At 44.9% G+C, this 21,303-nt stretch overlaps 1 protein-coding gene across 1 annotated transcript in view; it reads right to left on the bottom strand.

The window, feature by feature from the left end:
* LOC138481079 (xaa-Pro aminopeptidase 2-like) overlaps window positions 1-14,010 on the bottom strand; it is a 450,117-nt gene extending 436,107 nt beyond the window's left edge. Inside the window, exon 1 of the mRNA XM_069612975.1 lies at window positions 13,872-14,010. Within this exon, the coding sequence (XP_069469076.1) occupies window positions 13,872-13,932 (61 nt within the window). The 5' untranslated portion in view covers window positions 13,933-14,010. The remainder of the gene's footprint in view (window positions 1-13,871) is intronic.
* Between the last annotated feature and the right edge of the window lie 7,293 nt (window positions 14,011-21,303).

Below are 21,303 nucleotides of genomic sequence, written 5' to 3' on the forward strand. Positions count from 1 at the left end.
CACCAGCTACTTGAACATATGGAGGCCATGCAGAAATCTCCAGGCTAAGTATAAAACTGGCAAATCAGGTACCTTATGTGAATTAATCAAAAATGAGCTATTATTACTAAATGGTTCAGAAACGTATGTTTTTCTTCTAAGGATATATCAATTGAACAAATGGGCTGTCGGATACTAGTAAGGTTCACTAAAAACACAGTGGTAACATGTGTATTATATAATTCTGTTAGATCAGAAAGTGACTTCCCAAATATATCTCATATTGTGGCATCTAGAAGGAGTGGCTTCGGCAGCTCTCATCAATAAACCTCAGAAACATAGTCATTGCTTTAAGTGGGACTAGAAATCGAGGGGTGCTCTAACAAGGGGGCATGTCCTCAGTGGTGGTGGGGGCAGAAAGGGGATATGCTTGAAATTGATTGGCTCCCAAGTCCAACATGAACAGGCAGTGGGAGCCAAGGAGAAACCCTAGCGCACTGCCATCATTCTTCTTTTTGATGTGCCCCATCTCCTAATGTTTCTGAATGACAAGCTCTGACCCCCGGAAGCATGGCTGCTCTCGGGGGTCAGAGCCTGTGATTAAGAAACAAAAGGGGAGGGCGCACCAAATGGAATAAGAAATGGGTTCCACACCTCTCCTTTGTTATTGAACTGAGGGTGCCCACCCCTCAAGCAGCCCTTTAATTGAAGTTGTGTGGTTAAAGGGCTGCCTGTGAGGTTGGCGCTTCTCCTTTTCGTCCTGATCAGAAGTGCAGACCCCACAGACAGCCTTTTAACCATGCAGCTCTGTTAAGGGAAAGGGCTGCCTGAAGGTGATGATGCCTCTAGGGTTAGTCAGGGGAAGCCAGCAGAGACCCTGTTCGTCAGAACTTTTAGAAGACTGCTAGGACTCTGCCCTGGTTAGCCTGGCCCACTTAACGTCCTGGATTTAAGGATGAACTATATGTCCGTTCCTTTCTTATTTTTAAAGTGGGTCAGCTCCCAATAAGATCGGTCTATGGGGGATGGAGAAACATTTCTCTTTCACAACACTTCAGCCGTCTACATAGTGTAGCCATTCAAAGTATACAACATGTTATCTGTACAAAGCCATGCATGCTCTTTGAAAGAACATTCTACAATATATTATGTTTAACTTAATATATTCATGCTGTAAAAGGTGCAATTTTATTGTTACGTTTAGCAACAACATTCACTATTTGTTGTTAACAGAGAACATGTTGTAACCCCTTAAATGGATACAGGGTCTTTTTACAGAGCTTGTTAAACACCCTTTGTAAAATGTCACCATTAATGCAGCGTGACTCACTCAGTGTTAATGATTCATTGTGAAGCGTTTTCTCCATGGAAGTCATTTCACCAAAATGCCTGGGGTAGTGGAAGTAACATCACACAGCCCTTGAACTCTGATGACATCACAGGAAGTGATCTCATTTGACCCCCCCCCCCGAAGTGACACCACGGGAAGCGATGGAACACTACCGTTCATCCCTTGACAAAACAGGAAGTGGCATCACATAGCATTGTTCCTAAGTACACTACAAAAAATATGGTTACAATATCACTGTAATGTGATATACATTTCATACAAGAATGGATCACCACATGTATCGGTAATATCAGTGTGTATAGGCCTATATTACCAACTTAATGTGAATGCAAGCAGATGTCCAAGGACAAATGATAAGGATGTGTTAGTATATAGCACTTACGCTTAAGCGCTTTATATAGAACAAATATAATACACATACAATATACATACAATATCACCCAACCTGGGTTGCTACTCATTTATCAATCTCAATAGGATGAAAGGCTGTGTTGGCTTTGCTGGGATTCGAACCTGCGGATCACACACACATCGCAGCAACAAACGCTCAACCCCTTGAGCTATCTTACTGGCTATAGTTATCTTAGCCGCTATAGTAAGATGAGCAAGTCAGAAAACAAATTACACTCTGTAGTGGATACCAAGAAACTGATCACTGAGATTTAATAGCAGGCCAGTTCATGTGCAGGTCTGGTGCAAAGTTGGCCATTGTCAAGCCTGCGTGGATCTACTTTTCAGGCTTCAGAGGTTGACAAAAAACATAACATTGGGAGGGTTCATAACTGTGTATTGAAGAATTTTGAGTAGCACAGGAAAGCACCACACTCACACGGCATCTCGTATTCTGGGCACTTGTTACTGCCTACATGCAAACAAACATCCCGAGTAGCATGCAATGGAGATAGGAAAGATAGACACATTACAACAAAGCATTAATTGTGGTACAATGAAATCAAGGGCCATTTTATGTGCTATGGTCAAACATTTCTACAGTGTACACAAGCTTTTAGGCACAAGGAATTTGTAAAGTGACCGAGGACAGTGAGATGGAATGTCTTGTGAGGATCATAGCAGACACAACGGCAGAAAAAAAACACGCTATAACTCCAACTTGCGAAAAGGAAAAAACATATTCTGAAATTAATGCTTATTCTATTCTAAATGCTTTTGGGAGGTTTATGTCTGCATTGTGAATTTGCGGTGTTTAGGAACAGACTAAGGGCTTTATCACGAGTTGGTTGGTAATACCGGGGCTATTAGCGTTACTGCCAAACCCCTGAGCGCTATTAGCGCCGTATCCCAGTTTGGCGGAATGGTAAGTTCCCATTCCCCATTGGGCCCATTTGGGAATTCCCCAATTGGGAATGTTCGGCATATTACCGCCAGTGGTATTACCGCTGGCGATAATAGCGCAGAAAATCAGCAAAATCGCAGCGGATTTGCCCTCAGCTCAGAGCTGTGGGTAAATCTGCCAAGCCCATGATTTGGCAGACCCTTAAATGCGGCGGTAATAGCGTTACTGCCGCATTTAAGGGTTAGCGCCAAACTCGTGATGAGGCAGTAAATCAGTGACTCACCCCCTGAAGTGTGCCTGAAATAAACCTTTAATGCGTCTAGCGATTATTGTATAGAATTCCAGAAAGATAAGTTATTTGTTATTCCTATTTAGGGTCACTGCTCAAAGTGTTACACTTGTAGAACCCCCTGTTTTTTTTTAAGAAGGCTGCAAAAGAATGCCACCCACCCTAGAAACAAAGCACCACATGGCACTGGCCGCAGCCCAGGAGCTTCAAAAAAACTTTTTTTTTAGGGTAGCAAGGGATACCTCAGGGGTCGCAGGTTCGACCCCTGTTGACCCCCAAATGATGTCCCTGGTTTTCTCTTGAGCGGTGTGCTTGTCACATTGTGTAATGGTGTAAGGCGCAAGGGAAAGATATTCCCATCTTGCTCTTACACCTTGCAAAGACACAACAACGTATTGTAACTTCTTCCAGGCCTGCCGAAATGGAAAGCACAATCCGGAAGGCAGAGCAGACGCCAGACAAACGGCAGCAGCATTGCACCCAGAAACCCCCAGCGCCTTGAACACAACCCGTCACCAACAGCCCATTTGGTGTCCTACCAAAAAAGAAAAAAACACATCCCTGCTGCACCTTCACCATCCTCAGTGACCCCAAAGCCTGTGTCTTCTCCCCTGGACCATGTTACCCTACACTATCCTGCATATGCCCACCTTGGCTTCTGTGACCTCTTGAGTACAACTGTGCCCCAACGCCTCTTTGACCCCCCTGTGTATGAAACTGTCCCCATTGCCCCTGAGCACCTGTACTAGCCTGCATTTGCCCCCCTGACCCGTCACCACCCCTAAAATTGCCCCCACCTTGGCCCCTGTTTCACTCCTACCTACAACCGCCTACCCATGCCCCTGTGATCCTCCTGACTTCAACTGACCCCCTCTGCCCCTCTGAACCCCACTAGTTTGCCTCAGCCCCATTACTCTTTGACTACACCCCTTTAACTGCTGCGCCCCCAGGATCTGGGAACCCATCCTCAACATGGTGAATGCTGTTGCACCATGTTCCAGGTACAGACGTGCTGGCAGGACCTGTGAAGGTGTGTGCAGAAGCTGGTTGCAGTCCAACAGATGGAGTGTCTGGTCACAGGAGGAGGTGAAGCACCAAATGAGCTGCCGTCATAGGGACAGCAGACCATGTGAGTCATCACCCTCAGTGGTGTAGAGGAAATTGGATGACTGGTAACTGGGTTTGACGGTGAGTACACTGCATGTATGCAGTACAAAAGCCATGAATTACCCTACAAATTGTAACTTTAAATTGACAACTCCAGTAAACCCTAATGCGCCAACATATATACCACCCACATATATATTGGCACACCAATGGCCCATCTCTCCAATTACCATGCACATGCTTTTTAACCAGTATTATTCAGAACAACTTCCAGAGGAGCCCCGACTCAGGCCAAGAGGAATGCAGGTGCCCTCACTACCATTACCATACCCACAATTCATCCAGCAGACCTCATGTTCTACCAGGCATTACCATGTACTATCAGGTAGTCCAGTCCATGCCCCTTGCCCCAAATCGAGGCACAGACCACAACCTACACTCATGAAAGAGTAGCCATTCTTTTGCCCCACAATCTAATGTGTAACACCTGTCCATTCTTGACAATACATGGCTGTAGGTGTGTGTGTGTGCACTCCTGATCCTTTGGACATCCCTTCAATACATCTAGATAGTGCCAGTAGGAGCAAATAGTGTGGAAAAGATGCAACAACACCTCAGCATACAGGGCTCAAAATGGACTGTATCCCTCCAAGATTGTTGACATAATGTATCTCATGTTAACCAGGTACCCTGCTATTTCACAACCTTACCTTTTATGCTATCCCCTCCTATAACATTCTAGTGATTTACCTACCAAATCAATACAGAAGATGCATCTGGTATGTCTCAGGGTGTCGGAGTTCCTCATTGCCTGAATCTGGCATAATGCCTGCCTGCATTCATTCTGCACACAGCCAAGACATGGCTTTGACACCTGCGCCTGTGGCTGCAGCATTCCCAGATACCCTCTAGCAATCACCAGGAGGGGATCCAACATGATCATCTTCCAAGCAGTGTTGGGATACATGTTCAGATTCCAGCCCCTCCCAAATGATTTAGACTGCAGAAAATATACGAATACACAGGAAACAAACATGGGTGAGTACAGGAGGGTGGAGGGAGTTTTGTGGGTATAGGCGAGTATTGCGGGCTGTATTGATTGTAGGAAAATTAGATAGGTTTTGAGGTAAACTAAAGAGTGCTAGTTAGATATACTGAGTGCACACATCGCACCCAACGACCAGACATGTAGGCTGTCACCACATATGGAGTAAGACCTGGGTCCTAGCAGGCCATGTTGGGAACACAGAACAATGAGGAAGTGTGCTTGAATATTCCTTTCGGAATTAGAAAGGAATGTGAAGGGCCTAATAGTAGGGCTGTGGCCGGTCGTGAAGGACAAGATCCTTGGGAGCCAGGGCAGAGGTCTTGAGCTGCCAAAACACAAGTCGAGATTTAGGACACCAGCACCCCGGCATAATGGCCATCCCATTTGGGCTATCAGATGTCTGAGAGCAAACCACCTAAATCCTTCACAAATTAGACTGATTAGTGGGATCTGCAGGAAAACCAGGCCTGCCCCTGGAAGGAATAGCTAATAAGGGGGTGCAGAGGACAACTGGACCTGTGATTTGTACCAGGGAGAGCAAAGGGTGATGCCACACAAGATTGCGATGGGAGGCATGGTAGGGGCGCCTGTGTGTCTGGGATGAGAGAAGAGTTGCTTTATCCAAAAGGAGCCGACTGACCTCAAAGGTATCCACTGAGCTCATGTTGACGTCCATGTGCACATCACGTGATTAGGCCTAAGGGCAGGGCAGTGATTTCAGTAGCTTAACCGATCACCTAGCAGCAACCCAAGGTGAAGAGCACGAAACACAAGTGTGAAGAAGTTGGAGTCAAAGAGGATGTGGCCAATGAACTGGGGGACCATATGTAATCAGAAGTATGTATATATGTGGTAGCCAATGACGGAGGGCAGTGAACACTATATCGCGTGCACCAAAAATGGCAATTTTGTTTGCTTTGAAAAAGAGAGCTCTGTGGCAGAGGACTTATAATACCATGTCACCATTTTATTTTGGTATACAAATAAAGCTCTTGTTCTTCTTACAAAAGGGTGCACTGAGACTTTTTTCCTTGAGGGTTGTTATTTATTTCTCTGGTTGTTGGAAGTTTAGCCTACAGCAGCCCCACTATTCCTACTAACGGCTGAGCACTCCTCTAAAGCCAGCATATCTCACGCAATGCCACCATCACACTTTCAATGGGCTGTGTAATAATCCCACAAGCTCTCGTCGCTTCTGTTGAGCACATATTAATATGTTGGAATCCCTGAGAACTATACCTTTATCCGAATGATGAACATCTCTCGCCATTATATTTTTACTGGTCCAAATGTTGTGCATGAAGTCTGTACTGTGTCATCAATTTTTACTCTATAACTTTCTCCACTCTTCCCCTTTGCCACTACGTTTGGCTCCATTTCACCCCACAGACCTCAGTCTCCATCCCACACCGGGTAGCTTTACCATTCACCTCTACATGGGCAAATACTGGTGCATGTCAACACCCACATCAGTGATGTGTCCATTGTAAAGGACATGCACATGCCCATCATCACTGCAGAACAATCCTCAATTGTGCCAGCATGCAATGTTTTGTGTGAAGTAAGCCTAAGACATGCCAGGCCATGGTGGTCTAAAACACTAATTACCTCGCCTTATCGTTAGATACCCTGTATGAGTGCTGAAATCGAGTTTAACATCAAATAGCCATCGAGTCACCATTGTCCACCAAGTTAAATGTGTTTAGGAAACCCCTCAAATCCCTGCCAACACTATTGCCTCATTGGCCTAAACAAGTAGGTCCATGCCACCGTGCTGGGAGGAAATGGAGTGGGAAAGCAAAAGGTGGCACATCATCCTTCTGTATCCATTCCCACGGAACTACATTGTAGAATAGTAAGATGATATTAAAAAAAAAGAATTACAAGAATTGCATGAATACCATATTGTTTGTACTCCACAATCTCATAATGCAACATGCACAGAAACCAGCATTACTGATCATGTAAAGGTCCGCAGTTCACTTGTAAAATCCTCAACCTCACCCCAAGCATGAACACCCTGCTGACGTGCACAGAAACAGATTAGAAGCAACACATGGCCACATGCTAAATTGTGAAAGAAATGCAGTTAAACAACATAGTGCCATATGCTACACCACTTCACATTCAGAGTGCAAAATGACAGGCTTAGGAATCATCCGATATGGATCACAACTTCATAACGAACCAAGTGAGACAGAGAAAGTAGGCCTGCTAGAGTGCGCTAGCCATGGCCTGCCCACACACCACCCTGCTTGACACAATATATGGTGTCAGCAGCCTCAGAATGCCACATTGCTTATTGCCTGCCTTTATTCAGATAAAATGGTACGCTCCTTGTCGGTCTAACTAAGTGTAAATACTTTCCTCCATGACTTGATCCTATTAGACAGGGATGAGTGGTAGTCGGTATGGAGCTTCATAGTTATTCTGTTTAAAGTCCTGTAATTTATGTAGGTTCTTAAATCCCCTTCCTTTCCAGAAACAAAAAATAAAGGAGAGGCAACTGATGTGTTTGATGGTCTGTTAATGAGTTGTTCATCGAGATACATGAACAAGTGTTCATTTTTCGAGATCTATTAGGATGTATAAGCCTGACTAATGAATCTATTTATCTTTCAGGGCTAAGGGCAAGGTTGTATCAGTGTCTTTGGACAAATGGTGAGGAAGCAGTGCCCTGAGCTAGTTCTGCACCCCATAACACAACATCAACATATGAGACTTCACTATTAATCCTAAAGCTGCAACTGTAGACAAGTCAATGGCACACTGCAATTGCCATTACATATCAAAGTTATTTAATAGGGTGTGTGTATTGCTGCACACAAATGTTTTTCCAGAGGAAATGCTGCAATAGTATTTCAGAAAAACGATTAATTCTTTATTGTCCTTTGACAATTGATATTGGTGCATAATAATCAAATGGTGCTGCTCACCAATGTGTAGTTGCTGCCAACACGTGTTTTGACCATCCAGTCTTTATCCAGACAAATTCATAAAGTATCAATTAACTTGTTGTATAAACAGAACAATTGCTTCAGTTGCTTTCAGAACAATTCTTTCATTTTTTATTGTTCAAATCAACTGATATCCTAGTTATTGATCATTCTTATTTCATGAATTGGCTTATTTAGCTTGTCATTATGTTATGTGCTTACACCCTCTATGGTGAAAATTAACTCATCTTCTTGCCAGAGGGCTAAAATCTATTGGTTTGCGAATAAACCCCACTTAAAGTCTTATGATGGAGTGTAATGCATCAATAATATTTGTCATCGGACAAGAAAAGATTTATCGATTTTCTGAACTTTTGTACCATTTCATATGGAAAATGTTCTTTCCAAAATGAGTCCTGAGATTACTGATATGCCAAAGGCAATCCCTGCAACACTTTTAAACATATCTTCACTTTGTTGTGTACTCAAACAAGGTCTTTGCATCCTGGGGGACAGAGGTAACATTTTTTATAACAAACCTGTGAAATAGAGAGTAGAGTTCTATCCACTCAGTCAAGTACACACAGCATGATATGAACTCGTGGTGCATCGATAATAATAGTTGGCCTTACTCTGGTCCCTTTTTCCATCAGTGAAGCAATTACCTAACTGAACCACTAACTCAATAAATTCAGTGCAATTTGGTGGTGGGTTCACTGCTTGGGCCAATCTATATCTTTAATGACCTTTTCAGTGTAATAGAGAGGTACGTTTCTCCATAGGCCAAACTGTGCTCTAGGACCTTGAAGCGTCTCTTGTGCTAGATGGAATTACTTATAAAGATCTCAGACCAAATAACCAAACTGAATCAAAGAATATGGGGAAGTACTACCTTATTCTTATTTTAATAAAGCAGGGTACACTGACAAACTCAGACTGACATTTGCACTCACACAAACAAACTTGATTACACAGAGGTCTTATACCCCAATATGCGTCATCTATAATGTCCTTCTACATGGCATACTGTAAAACCTACTGGGGGGAGAGATTGGTTAGAGGAACATATCTACTTATAGAATGTTTACAAGTTAGTACTTCATTGGCGGTCTCTTATCTGTAAGACACACCTCAAACTACCTCTAAGTGCATATAATACTGAATATTGCAGACAAAATGGCAGTGTATTGGTCTATGCAACATTGTATAGCAGGTTGCCCCATAGAGCCACAGATTGGTTGGCATCCCAACCAACCTTGGACTTTCGGCTCGCTAGTAGCCCGTAAGGAAATCGAACCCGAGGTGCTTGAGTCATGTCAGATTACTCTCCTCTTTCCCAATTAGGCCATCATCTCTCATCAGTTTGACCATAAGCCATGGTTTCCTTTTTGTAGCTGACCTTGCCGTTGATCTCTGTTAGAGGACATTCAAGAGAGTATGAGCACATCATTTACCTTCAACCACAGCCTAACGAATAGCCCTTGTTTTTGTCTTCTGCATCACATGTGAGGAGACAGCAAATGTCTCTTATTTACTGCTACTTGATTCAATTTAGCTAGGTGATATTGCTTCTCCCTTGGCCGCTACAGACTTGCTCACTCCATCTTGTGTGAGCTTTATTCACTGTTAATTGTCCAATACTTGGCTCTTGGATATGTTTTCATCTTCGTTAATCTAAGAGAAATGTGTCTCACAATCATGACGTTATCTGTCTGCCTCCCTTTGTACTCTGCAGTAATTTCTTGAAATAGTATACTTGATACTAGGCCAACATAGAATCCTCTTTGTTTGCGCATGAAACTGTTTTTCAGGATCTCCTGACTCTTCAGCCCTGATCTGTTTCTGAGGTAGTTAGAATGGATCTTCGCACGAGCCGGCATCCATTTTCCAGTGATGGCCGTCCTAGCCAGGTTATATATTCCTCTACAGCAAGCTTCTATATGTTTCATCTACCTTGCATTGCTGCATATTTACACTTATTGATCCACAAGTTACTTCATCTTCTTTTACATACATGATTACTTTATCATGTCGTGCATGTTTCTCTTGTCACTTCAGTTACAACGTCATTCTTAAATATTTTCATATTGTTTCAGCAAATTCTAGTATATCTTCTTCATGACTTCACTCTACCCATGTCAGATGTCATTTAGTGCTCCATGATGTCTAATGGTGCGTGCAGACATCCCTCCACTCTCTCAACGTGTGGGTACATTCGGTATGGTTGTCTGAGTGAATAACGTCCTTCATACATTCGATGCGGCATAGGGGCAACACAGGGGTCCCACATGCAACTCTTCTGCTGGTGTTCCAGTATGACGGCGGTGAGAAGGCGGGAGTTAGGATGTATGTGTCTACCTGCTCTTCTACAAACTAGTCTAAATCACAAACCTATTAAAACTGATAATATACGAAAGTAAATCATGTGAACCATGTCTAAGGTCCACAATTCATTATCCAAACAAATTGCTTGCTCATTTCCTCCAAATAAGATCTTGATCTTCAGCTCCACCCTCTCCTTCTCTCCCCACATCTCGGACATCTCTAAGAAGTCCCACTACCAGCTGCATGCACCTCCTCAGAGGTATTCTGCCTTTTCTACTTTCCCCTAAAACGTCACTGTCTCTAGAGCCTTGGTTCTCTCTAGGCTGGACTACTGCAACAGCCTCATTCCAAATCTACCTGCCTCTACTGTTTGTCCCCTGCAAATAATCCAGAACAGCACTTGTTCTTGGCCTCAGGCCCAGGGATCATATGTCTCCAGCCCTGAACTCTCTCCACTGGCTCCTGTTGGCTACAAGGATCAAGTTCAAGACCTTCTGCATTGTCCACAAGGCTTTCTAGGGCCGGGGCGCCACACTACATCCAACTTTTTCTTCCTAAACTCTTTCCTTCTAGAGCCCCTTCACTCATCCACCTCCAACTCTCTGAGGGTCAGGTGCTTCTCCATGCAGGCAGTGGGTGGTAGATCTCTCTCCTTGGCCGGTGCCTCCCACTGGAACAGCCTCACTGCCTCTCTCAAACTTGAGCAGGACCACCTCAGGTTCCGGAAGCAACTCAAGACCTTCCTGTTTGCCTCTGCTTTCTCTCTCTATCCCCTGCTGACATACTTGTCTGCTGCGCTAACTGGTTGTCTGGCTGCCCTCTGAACATTATGGGCACCAGACTACTATGTGAGCAGTAGCCCATGCACTGCCCCAGGGCTTACCTCGCACTTAGGGACTGTGTCTGCAACCCTTCAGTCCCCTGCCTCTTGTGCACTTACCCAGAGTCGGCATCCAACTGCACTTACTTAGGGCTTGCCCTACTGCGCTCTCCTCTCCCTCCTCCCCCTGGCACTTCTCCTATTTTGTCCCCTTTTTTTGCTGGTGCAAAAAACTTGCAGGCTCCATGGGGATCCCCACAATTTGCACTGGCATGGAAATGAATGCTGGCACAAATGATGGAGGATTTGTATGACAGATTGGAAGGGAGGCTGAACTTTTTATTAACTTTGTTGTCCTGTCTCACAAGGTCCTTGTGTTTGTGTGCGCCCTGATGCCTGCGGGCTTTGGCGCTGTATAAATAAACATAAATGAAACATATATAAATAAATAAAAACGTAAGTCACATTCCGCCCCTCCTCTCCACCATACAAATGCAGAAAAATATGGAGTACCATAAACCAGATGCATAAAAGCCTTAAGCAAGGCTTCTTTCTACACATTTCATTTCCGGTACGCCGGGTTCAAAATGAGCTCCTATGTTCCTCACTGTGCGTGTGTTTGTAGGAGTGTTGGTGTGTGCGTTGCTCATTTTGTGAGTCCCCTCCACTTTTCATACGTGTTTTAAATGTATGCATGTGTGTGGGGGTGGGGAGGTGGTGGCTTGTGTGTGTTTTGTGGATGTGCGCGTTTAGGTGACTTTGTTGCATGTATGTATTTGCGTATTTGTGTGTCGGTTGTGTGCATGTACACTCATTCTGAGCATATTCTTTGTGTGAATGCATTTTCCAAAAGCACACTGGCTGTGCTTCCACACATTCCAAAACTATTGGAATGTGTGTATTGCCAGTTGTTTTTGCACATGCAGATTTAGAGCCTATTGTTTGTGTACACTTATATTCTGCACATGTGTGTGCATTGTGATTACTTATATTCCGAGTGCATTATTTGTAACTGTGTGGCGGTGTGTATTTTGTATACTTGTGGGGGTATGCTTTTGTGTGTGGGGGTGTGCATGCATATTCATTCCAAGCATATTGTCCATGCTTCCTTACTACAAGTGTGTTTATTTTGCTTACTTATGTTCTGAGCGTATTCAATGTGTGTCTGCATGGTCCATGGGAGGATGAGATTTCTGAGGGCCGCTATCTGTGTTTGTGTGTGTGTGTGGGGGGGGGACAGAGATTGTGTTTGGCATGCATAGTCAAGTACAGTGGATTTGGTTACTTGGAATGTCTTGTATGCGCAAACACATATTCTGAGCATATTATGGTTTGTGTGTGTGTGTGTGTGTGCCTGTCTGTGTGTGTGGTCTGCGTGTGGGTAGTGTGTGCTTATATAGTCATTTCAAACATATTCTCCATGCTTATTTAGCTCTCAGATTATTGGATTGTTGGTATTTCTCATCTGTGTGCCCGCGCGCGTTTGTGTGCCAATGCACATGCATAATCTGTAGACTCTCAAATCCCTCTGTATTCTAGACCTAATAAAGAGGTCTGAATTATATATACATTTTATACAAAGTGAATTCCTCGAGTTGGACTGATCCGATTTTTGAAAGGTTTCCAGTTTTCCCAATCTCTGATTTAGGGCTAGGTGTAGGCTATAATCCTGGAAGTCAAGGCTGAAAATGTTGAGATACTTATCTGAACAGGGTGCTTTGTTGGAGCAGAGGAAAAATCGAAATTTTATCACACATTCTGACTCATTCCGAGTTTGGCTGTAATTTGAGTCTAAATCCGTCCAATTACTGTCAAAATTGGCTACATGGTTTTACCAGCAGATTTCAAGGGGTGATATAACATGTTGTCCTCATTAGTGGAGGCCATAGGGCTCCTTAGGGACTTTGGCAGATTTACCGCAAGTCGAATTCTGCTGCAGTAAATCCGCAGATTTTTAGCGTTAATGTGGGGGATTTATCTCCAGCTATCGATTTGCATTAGTTGGAGTTAAATCCTTCATTTCAAGGCCAAACTCGTAGTTTGGTGATGCAGTGAATACAGCAGCAATTCCATTACCTCAAAGAAAGTGGTGTAATTGAATTACTACCACTTTTTTACCGCACCACCAAACTTCCAATGAGGCCCATTGGATGTTTTTTAACCAACAGTGAACATGAAAGTTCACCAAATTTTACATGTGTATCAGGATGAGACCAACCCATTTTTTTGTCTAATTTGGTGAATTTTGCAATACAGGTCAAAAGTTACAGATGTAAAGTTTCATGTCACCTTAACTATTGTGTTGCTACAGCAAATCGATAATATATATGTGTATATACCAACACACACGCACACGGTGATGGAGTCAAGTGTGTGAGGTCCATGGATGAGGTCAAAGGTTTAAACATCAAATACCCCTTGGAGGCATAACAATAATGATAACATCATATGTATTATAAGATTTCTTATATGCTAAGTTATCAGGAGACATTTAGAACTTTGATTGGAAAGCCAACCTGCTAATTATGAAGAGAGAAAAAACAATCAGAAGCTACTAGGAAATATATTAAATAAAATATGCTAAGAATGCTATGAAAACAGCAATCAGGGTCACCTAGACTCAGTAGCTTGTGCAACATGAAAGAACAATCAGTGAACTCCTGTTAGCAGACAGTAATCTAAGGCATGATTCTGCAGAACGTGATCACACCTAAGCACTTACCCATGAGGATGACAATTGGCAATAGACTGCAGCATAGCTGAGCGGTCCCTCTGGAAGCCATGCTTGCTCAAGTGAGCTCTACAAGCTTGCACGCGAGGTTAGGAATCAGCAACGGCTGGCGCTCTGCCGTCTCGCTCGCAAGTCCCCGGGTTCGCCCTCCAGGCAGGCAGGCAGGCAGGCAGGCAGGCAGACCTCTGAGAGCAGCCACACGGATGCTAGCTGGACTTTGGATCTATCTCTCTGTCCGTGCTCACTGGTGTATTCCCAGGGTCAATGAAGGTTACCTTCTTTGTGGCAGTGGAGTGCTTCACCCAAAGAGTGAGCTTAAAGTTCAAAGATCCATCATTGAAGTCGCACTCATCTTTCCCAGCGATGACGTCTGAGAACAGAACTGAAAAATAAAGCCTGTGAAGTAAAAGAGGCAGGCCTTTGTGTTTTCGTAATGGGTCTGTACTGTACACGGGTCCACGATGAATAATCCAGAAGTCTGCATGTGTTGTATCACTGCCACATCGTCAAGTGTGCAGCGCCCAAACCCAGTTTTAACATCCACAAGTTATGTGGTGCTTTCGGGCCAAGTTGGTGACAAAGCAGAATTATCTTTTGCAGCCTTCTAGTGGCAGGAGACTGTGGTGCAAAAACACATTTGTGACAGTAACTGGTGTGCTCCAGTAAATATCTACTTCCAAGGACCCCTTCTTGAATTGCCTGGAGACGCCCCTCCTGAGTAGAAAGTTAATCTCTTACCAAGTGGCGTGTTTTCCTAAATAGTCAAAAAGACAGGCAGCTGCCATATTGAATGATATCCTGTGTATTCATCATCAAACTGCCCATTTACACCCACCTTTTAGTTAATATACAAAGTATACACACGTGATGTTATGTTACTGGGATGTATGCCATGCACTGCTGCCATTTGCATGGGGTTCAGGCCCCCTGGTGCACATGAAAGAGAGCGGGTGGGTTAGAGAGAAAACACAAGATAACTCTGCTCCTGTGTTGCATGCAGTTTGAATGTACAAGGGTTCTCTTTGAGGGTCTGTTTCTATCTGGTTGCTGCAGAGGGCAAAGAGCATTGGTGAGCACACCGCGGCCTCCCAGACGCTCCAAACTGAGACTCACGTTATCCCCCATCATTGACTATGCTGGCTGCAGCTGATGGGAACTGCAGGCCTGGGCACCGGGGGTGAGAGGGCGTGGCTTGCCCGCCACTGTCATAGAGGTATTTGCATCCGTTTGGAAGCCTCATGTGCCCAAGGTACCAAGGTTCATTGGCCATTAAGGTTGTATGCAAGCTGTCTGTAGAGAAGTGAGGTACTTTTGTTTGAAAACTATAAGGGGGATTTTAAATATGCAAGTGTGTTAGTTGGTCTGCATATTGTGTATTTGGGCTCGAAGAAGAGAGTGTTAGTGTTGGGTCAAACTATTTATTCCATGGGCAGACAATTAATCTAGGATTCTCATGAGCAAAATATAGTGGGGCATTCCTTTTACTAGGGAACAATTCATCCAGTGCAACAATTAACTACCGCAAACATTTCTTACAATGGGGCGACAGTTATTTTAGAATGCCAATATACTTGTGTGCAAATGCACCAGTGTGTGTGTGCACATGTGTATTTATTGAAATGCCCAAAGGACCAGCAGCGGTGAAACCACGATGGCTCCACACAAGATGCACTGAGGTCAGCTGCTAATTAGCACCCTGGGTTCTACAGACCTCGGGCTGGATGGGGCTGCCAGGAACCTGGAAATGGGCTGCCTTGGGCACTGGTACGCTAGTGGTGAGAAGACCCCAGGCCCCTGGAGAGGGCATCCCGACTTTGCCGCCAGTGTAAGTTCCTACCATGATCAGGGTAATGTAAAGAAGTGTACACGGAAGCACCAGTTAAGCAGAGGTACAGCACTGCAGGTGTGAAGTGCAGAGCAGTAAAATGTGAGCTTTAATGTCCAGGTGGCATAGGAAAGTTCTGCGGATAACTGCTGAACCCATATGCATGCACTTGTGTTGGCTGACCCCTTACCCTCACCCGAAATAATTTGGCTCACACAAATTGTCAAGTGTTGGCAATAAAAGGCTGTAGGATTTTATTGTGCAGATATGGTTATGGAGTTAACAATAATCACATATCATAATAGTATCATACTTTTGGGCACCAGGTCCTGAGGTTACCCCCTCTGGCCCATGCCGCCACACATGGGCAGGTTGCCGGCTGACCGTGTTCCCCCGAAAGTATCTCCTAGTGACACCCCCTGGAGGCTAGGGTTGCAGAAATGTCCATGCCCTGGTTTGATAAATGAGTGCCGTCCTTGAGAAAAACATCCGGGTCACCCAGGGTAATGGCCGGATCCTTTATGAAGCCAAGGCCTCTTGCTGTACAGAATTTCTCTAGCCCCCTGTTTAGTTTTCTTCTAGAAATGTCTACTGATTTGTAACAGTTGGCCCCCCGCCATTTCTTTCTGAGTAGGATGGCTGAGAAGTATATTTCTGTTTCTCTCCAGTCGTGTGAAATGCCCGCTAGGGAGGAGCAAATTTCCTCGAATAAGTTTCTCCTTCCTGTGGTAACCAGGTCATGGCCCCCTAGGTGTATTATTAGAAATTCTGGCGGGTCTCTGTATGCGACCGGCTCTGCTAGTGTTTTGTGGATGCCGGCCAACCGTAGGCCTCTGTATCCCCACCATGAAGCAATGGTGTTTTTGAAGTGTGGCCCTTCTTTTGTTTCTTCTGCCCATCGGCCTGTCCTGAAGACGAATGAGTGCCTGACTTTCCATGCTGATTGGAGTGAGGTCCTCCCTTCGCCTGTTGTTTCTGCAGGGGGGGAGAAAGAAAACTGGGGGGGTGGCTATATTAGCTGTGGTCTGATGTATCTTTTGTAACTATCCGACTTCCATCCCCCTATGTTTTTTAGCTGTTGTGTTGCCAGGCCTCCTTGCCATGCTGAGGTGGCAGCACCTATTCTAAAGGAATGGTTGCCAAAACCCTTGGGGTCCCATCCTGCCTTGCTGATTGCTTTCATCAACACCCCCTTAAATTGGTAGCGGCTTAGTGCCAAGGCATCCCTATGGATTAAAAACCTTCCCCCCACTTTGGGCCTTTGTTACATCATCCATGCAACAAATGTTGATGGTTCTTTTGGCCCCCATTTTAGACTGTTGGATTTCTATGATGATGCTGTCTTGTCTGACCCTGACCTCCATGACGCCTAAACCATTTGTGGACTTGGTGATGGAGGCGATAAGTTCTCCCACCCGGAAAGCCCCGAAATAGGCCAGAAAAAATAATGCTGTTTTGAATAATACGATCTCATATGGGTGCCAGTATATGGCTTCCAGTTGATCTGCTATTTTTACTAGTTTGTTGAAGTCAAGGGGACAGCGGGTGTCTACCTGGGGGCCCTCTGTTCTGGCCCAGCCTTTCATGGCGTAGGAAATGAGGGCGTTCTGGGTGGGATCTGAGTCACCCCGTATTTTTGAGAAATATGAGATTGCTACTAGGTGTCTTTTTGCCCAATCTCTCTTAAAGCCCAACTCATGTGCCCATTTTAAAAATATTTCTATGTCTTTAATCGTTATTAACTCTACGTGGTTTAAACCTGTGGCTCTAAATACTGTTTGTAAGCACTTACTGTACTGTGCAGCAGTAGTGCTTGCCAGTGCTTTCTCTGCCATATTTGTTAGGAAACCCAGGCCAGGGTTCATTTTTTCTGTGGGCAGTGAGTTGTTGGCACCCGTTTTAGAGGTGCCTGGTTTTTGTTGGGCATCTCGGCCTAGGCTCTCTGGCGCTGGCTTTGATGCCGTTATGTTGTTGGCACCCGTTTTTGAGGGGCCTGGCTTTTGTTGGGCATCCCGGCCTGGGCTCTCTCGTGCTGGCGTTGATGCCGTTATTCTTGTAGTCCCATTATTGCCCAGCATTCCGCTGGTATTGGCGTCATCTGTTGCTGGGCATGTGGTGCTAGCTCCCGGAATCTTGGCCACTGAAATCGAGATAAAGCATCTGCAATGTTATTATCCGCACCGGAGATGTGCTTTGCTTTGACCACAATGTTTTCTTGTAGTGTGACCGCTGTAATGGCTCGTAGGACTTTCAGCACTAAAGGGCATTTGGTAGATCTTCTGTTTATGGAGCCTACCACGGCCATGTGGTCGCACCAGAACAAGCGTTCCATGTTAGCTAGCTGCCTGCCCCAGATGTGTAAGGTTAGCCAAATGGGAAATATTTCTAGGAGGGTGATGTTTTTTGTCCACCCTGCAACTTGCCATGTTTTGGGCCAGTGTCCTGCCACCCATTCTGAGTCTAGTATGGCTCCAAACCCCCTGCTCCCGGCTGCATCGGTGTAGAGGACCCTTTTTGTCCATGTGTTCAATGACATACGCCAAAGTGAGGTCCCGTTAAATTCTTTCAGGAAATTCCCCCAAATTTCCAGATCTTGTTTCACCTCTGTGCCTAGCCGGATGTGCAGGTGGGGTTTGGTGTATGATTTGATTTTTAGTTCAAGACTTCTGGAAAATACCCTCCCCTGAGGGATGATTCTGGCTGCAAAGTTGAGACGTCGTGGTAATGACTGAATTTCTTTTACACTGCCCTTGTCTTTTGTTGTCAGGCTTTGGAGTTCTGCTATTTTAGTTTTCGGGATTTTGCATAGGCCCCTTGCGGATTCTATTTCAATACCCAGAAAAATTATGTCGGTGGCTGGTTTGGTCGTTTTTTCCGTTGCCAGGGGGATGCCTCACTGTGAGGCCGTTTCTTCTAACTTCGCCAGGGCTCTGCTGCATTCTTCAGAATTTGCTGGTCCTATTACCATGAAATCATCGAGGTAGTGTACTATCCCGGTCCCTGGTCTCTGTTTTTGGAAAGCCCATTGAAAAAAGGAGCTGAATTGCTCAAATAGGGCGCAAGATACTGCGCATCCCATGGGGAGGCATCTGTCTAAATAGAATTTGTTTTTAAAAGTAAAACCTAGCCATTGCTGAGAATCTGGGTGAACTGGCAATAATCTGAAGGCGGATTCGATGTCCAGTTTGGCCATCAGGGCATTCCTGCCACATTCCTGAATGAGTCTTACCGCCTCTTGGAAGTGTGTGTAGGATACCGCGGATTCCGTGTGTGGAATGCCGTCGTTTAGAGATTGGCCCTTAGGATAGGATAAGTGATGAATTAGCCTCATTTTCCCGGGTTCTTTTTTGGGGACCAGTCCTAGGGGCGATATTATGTACTCCTTGAGAGGAATGTGGTCCCAAGGTCGTGCAATCCTGCCTAGTAGTAATTCCTTCTTGATTTTGCTCTCCACCATTTGCAGGTTGTCCCTGGCTGACTTCAGGTTCTTTGGAACATTCTGAGACTCAGCGCCCTTGAAAAGGATGATAAAACCCTTGGTGAAACCCTGCCGGATTTCCTCGCTGGTTTCTCTGTCTGGGTAATTCATGAGTGCCTCTCTAAAAATTTTTGGATTGATGGGAGCGCTGCACGGTGCTAACTATGGGGTTGGCGGGGTGGGGTTGGTGCTACTCTTTTGTATTTTTGGCTGGCAGTCTGGTGCAGTTGCTTGCTGCGTGGTCACCGTTACAGTTTATGCAAGTGTGTTTGTGCCAGCATTCTTTACCCCATGTGCACAGGTTTTTTTCAAAGTTCCTACATGGGATGTTGGCTTTTGGAGACTGGTTTTTGTTCTGCCTGTGGGCATTAGACTTAGCCGCCCATGGCTGATTCCTCCGAAAGGGCTGTTCCCCTTTTTTGTGTTTTTTATTGTCAGACAATCTGGTGCCCTGTGGGTTTTTGCTATTTCTGGGGGTTGTTTGTGCGGCCTCTTCCTCTGAAGGAGGCTCAGCGTTTAACATGTATAAATCATTCTGGACCTCCTCCCATTCTATGGCTGGCCTCTCTGACATGCTTCTCCTGAATCTAATATCATATGCTAGCCAGGTTTTCCCTTTTTGAGCGATTTTTACTTCTCTGATTTTATCCATGTATGCCCATAATTTTTTGCCATCATTGGGGAATTTTTCTTCATATATAGTTGCAAAGATGGCAAAGGCCTGTAGCCAGTTGTCCTAATTCTGTTCCACCTGGGCGTTTCTGGCTATGGCTTTCTCCTCTATCTTTTTGGGATCCCTAAAAGCATCTCTCCCTTTGCGTTGGGCTTCTATAAGTGAAAAGATTTCGATGAACTCTTTAGCCATATGGCTTCTTTGATTGTAATGTCAATGTTCCATGCTAAACACCTTTTGTATCTGTTCAATATTTCTGTCTGAAAAGATTTAAGTTTTAGGTCTAATTGGGTACTACTAATCATTACCATGTCTGATGGGTTGATGATGCTTGCTCCTGTCTGTTCTGGTGTATTTGTATTGGGGATTGTCCATGCTTTTAAAGTACCTGTTGTGTCAGGAGCTGCCGTTGTTGACATAGGTAAAACTGTGGTGGCTGCTGCTGGTGTTGTTGACACCTGTGTTATTGGTGTTGCTGGGGCTGATGCTGCTGTAGCTGTTGCTGGTGGGGGGGTGGTCACCGTGATGTCCGGTTCTAGTGGTATGGTGGGGTTTGCGGGGCTAGTCTTGGCTGTGTGAAGTGTTTGTTTGCCCCTGATTTCTAGCAATAATTGCTGCATCTCACTCATATTCTCGCATAATTTAGACAGTTTTTTTGTTACCTTTTCCCACGCCTTCTGTAGCCTTCTTTTTCTTTGATGGTGTCGTGTCGTCCTCTTGACCGGTTGGTATGGGGACCCCTTCTTTCGGTAAGCCATACATATTTTCTTTGTCCCAGGCCCAGCCATTATGCTCAGCTGCCTCCATGGCTGCAAGTAAGTGGGGTGATTTGGGCTTCCGGGAAGGTTGTTGGAGGTTCCTGTGATTTTCGCTTGGGAACCATGATTCTTTGGCCTGTTTGATTATAAGAAAAAAATTATTTTGTGTGACCACTAATTTTGTTCTGCTCTTGTGCCCCTGTGCATTTTATCTTTTGCTCTGTGTGGGGTTTGTGGGCCTCAGACCCTTGTTGGTCCAGAGCTGGCTTGCCCCCCAGCCTCTTTGATGTCGCAGGGTTGCCCCTTTAAGTTATGCACACTTAGATGCCTGAGCGCTGCTTATTATTACCCAGGATTTTGTAATTCTGCCTTTACATATATGCTACGAGTATTTGGTGTCTGAGCGCTGTTTATTATTGTCCAGGGTCCTTCCTCCTGTATAGTTATCACCTCGTCGAGGTTATAATGCTAGGTTTCACGCGGCATGGGTTAATAACCAGCTGCTTATATTCTTTGTAATTGAGAAAAACGCGTGTGTTCTGCGGCTGCCAGAGGGATACAAACTAGCTGCTTTCACTCTTGCAATTGACAATAACACGCGTGCGGTGCCAGCGGTATGTTTATCTTCGCGTCTGCGTTCTAAAGCAACATTCCCTTCCCTCGCAACCCGGCGTAGCGGCTCACCTGAA

This window comes from Ambystoma mexicanum, chromosome 5p, assembly GCF_040938575.1.
Source record: "Ambystoma mexicanum isolate Mex_15411 chromosome 5p, UKY_AmexF1_1, whole genome shotgun sequence".
Lineage (NCBI taxonomy): Eukaryota > Metazoa > Chordata > Amphibia > Caudata > Ambystomatidae > Ambystoma > Ambystoma mexicanum.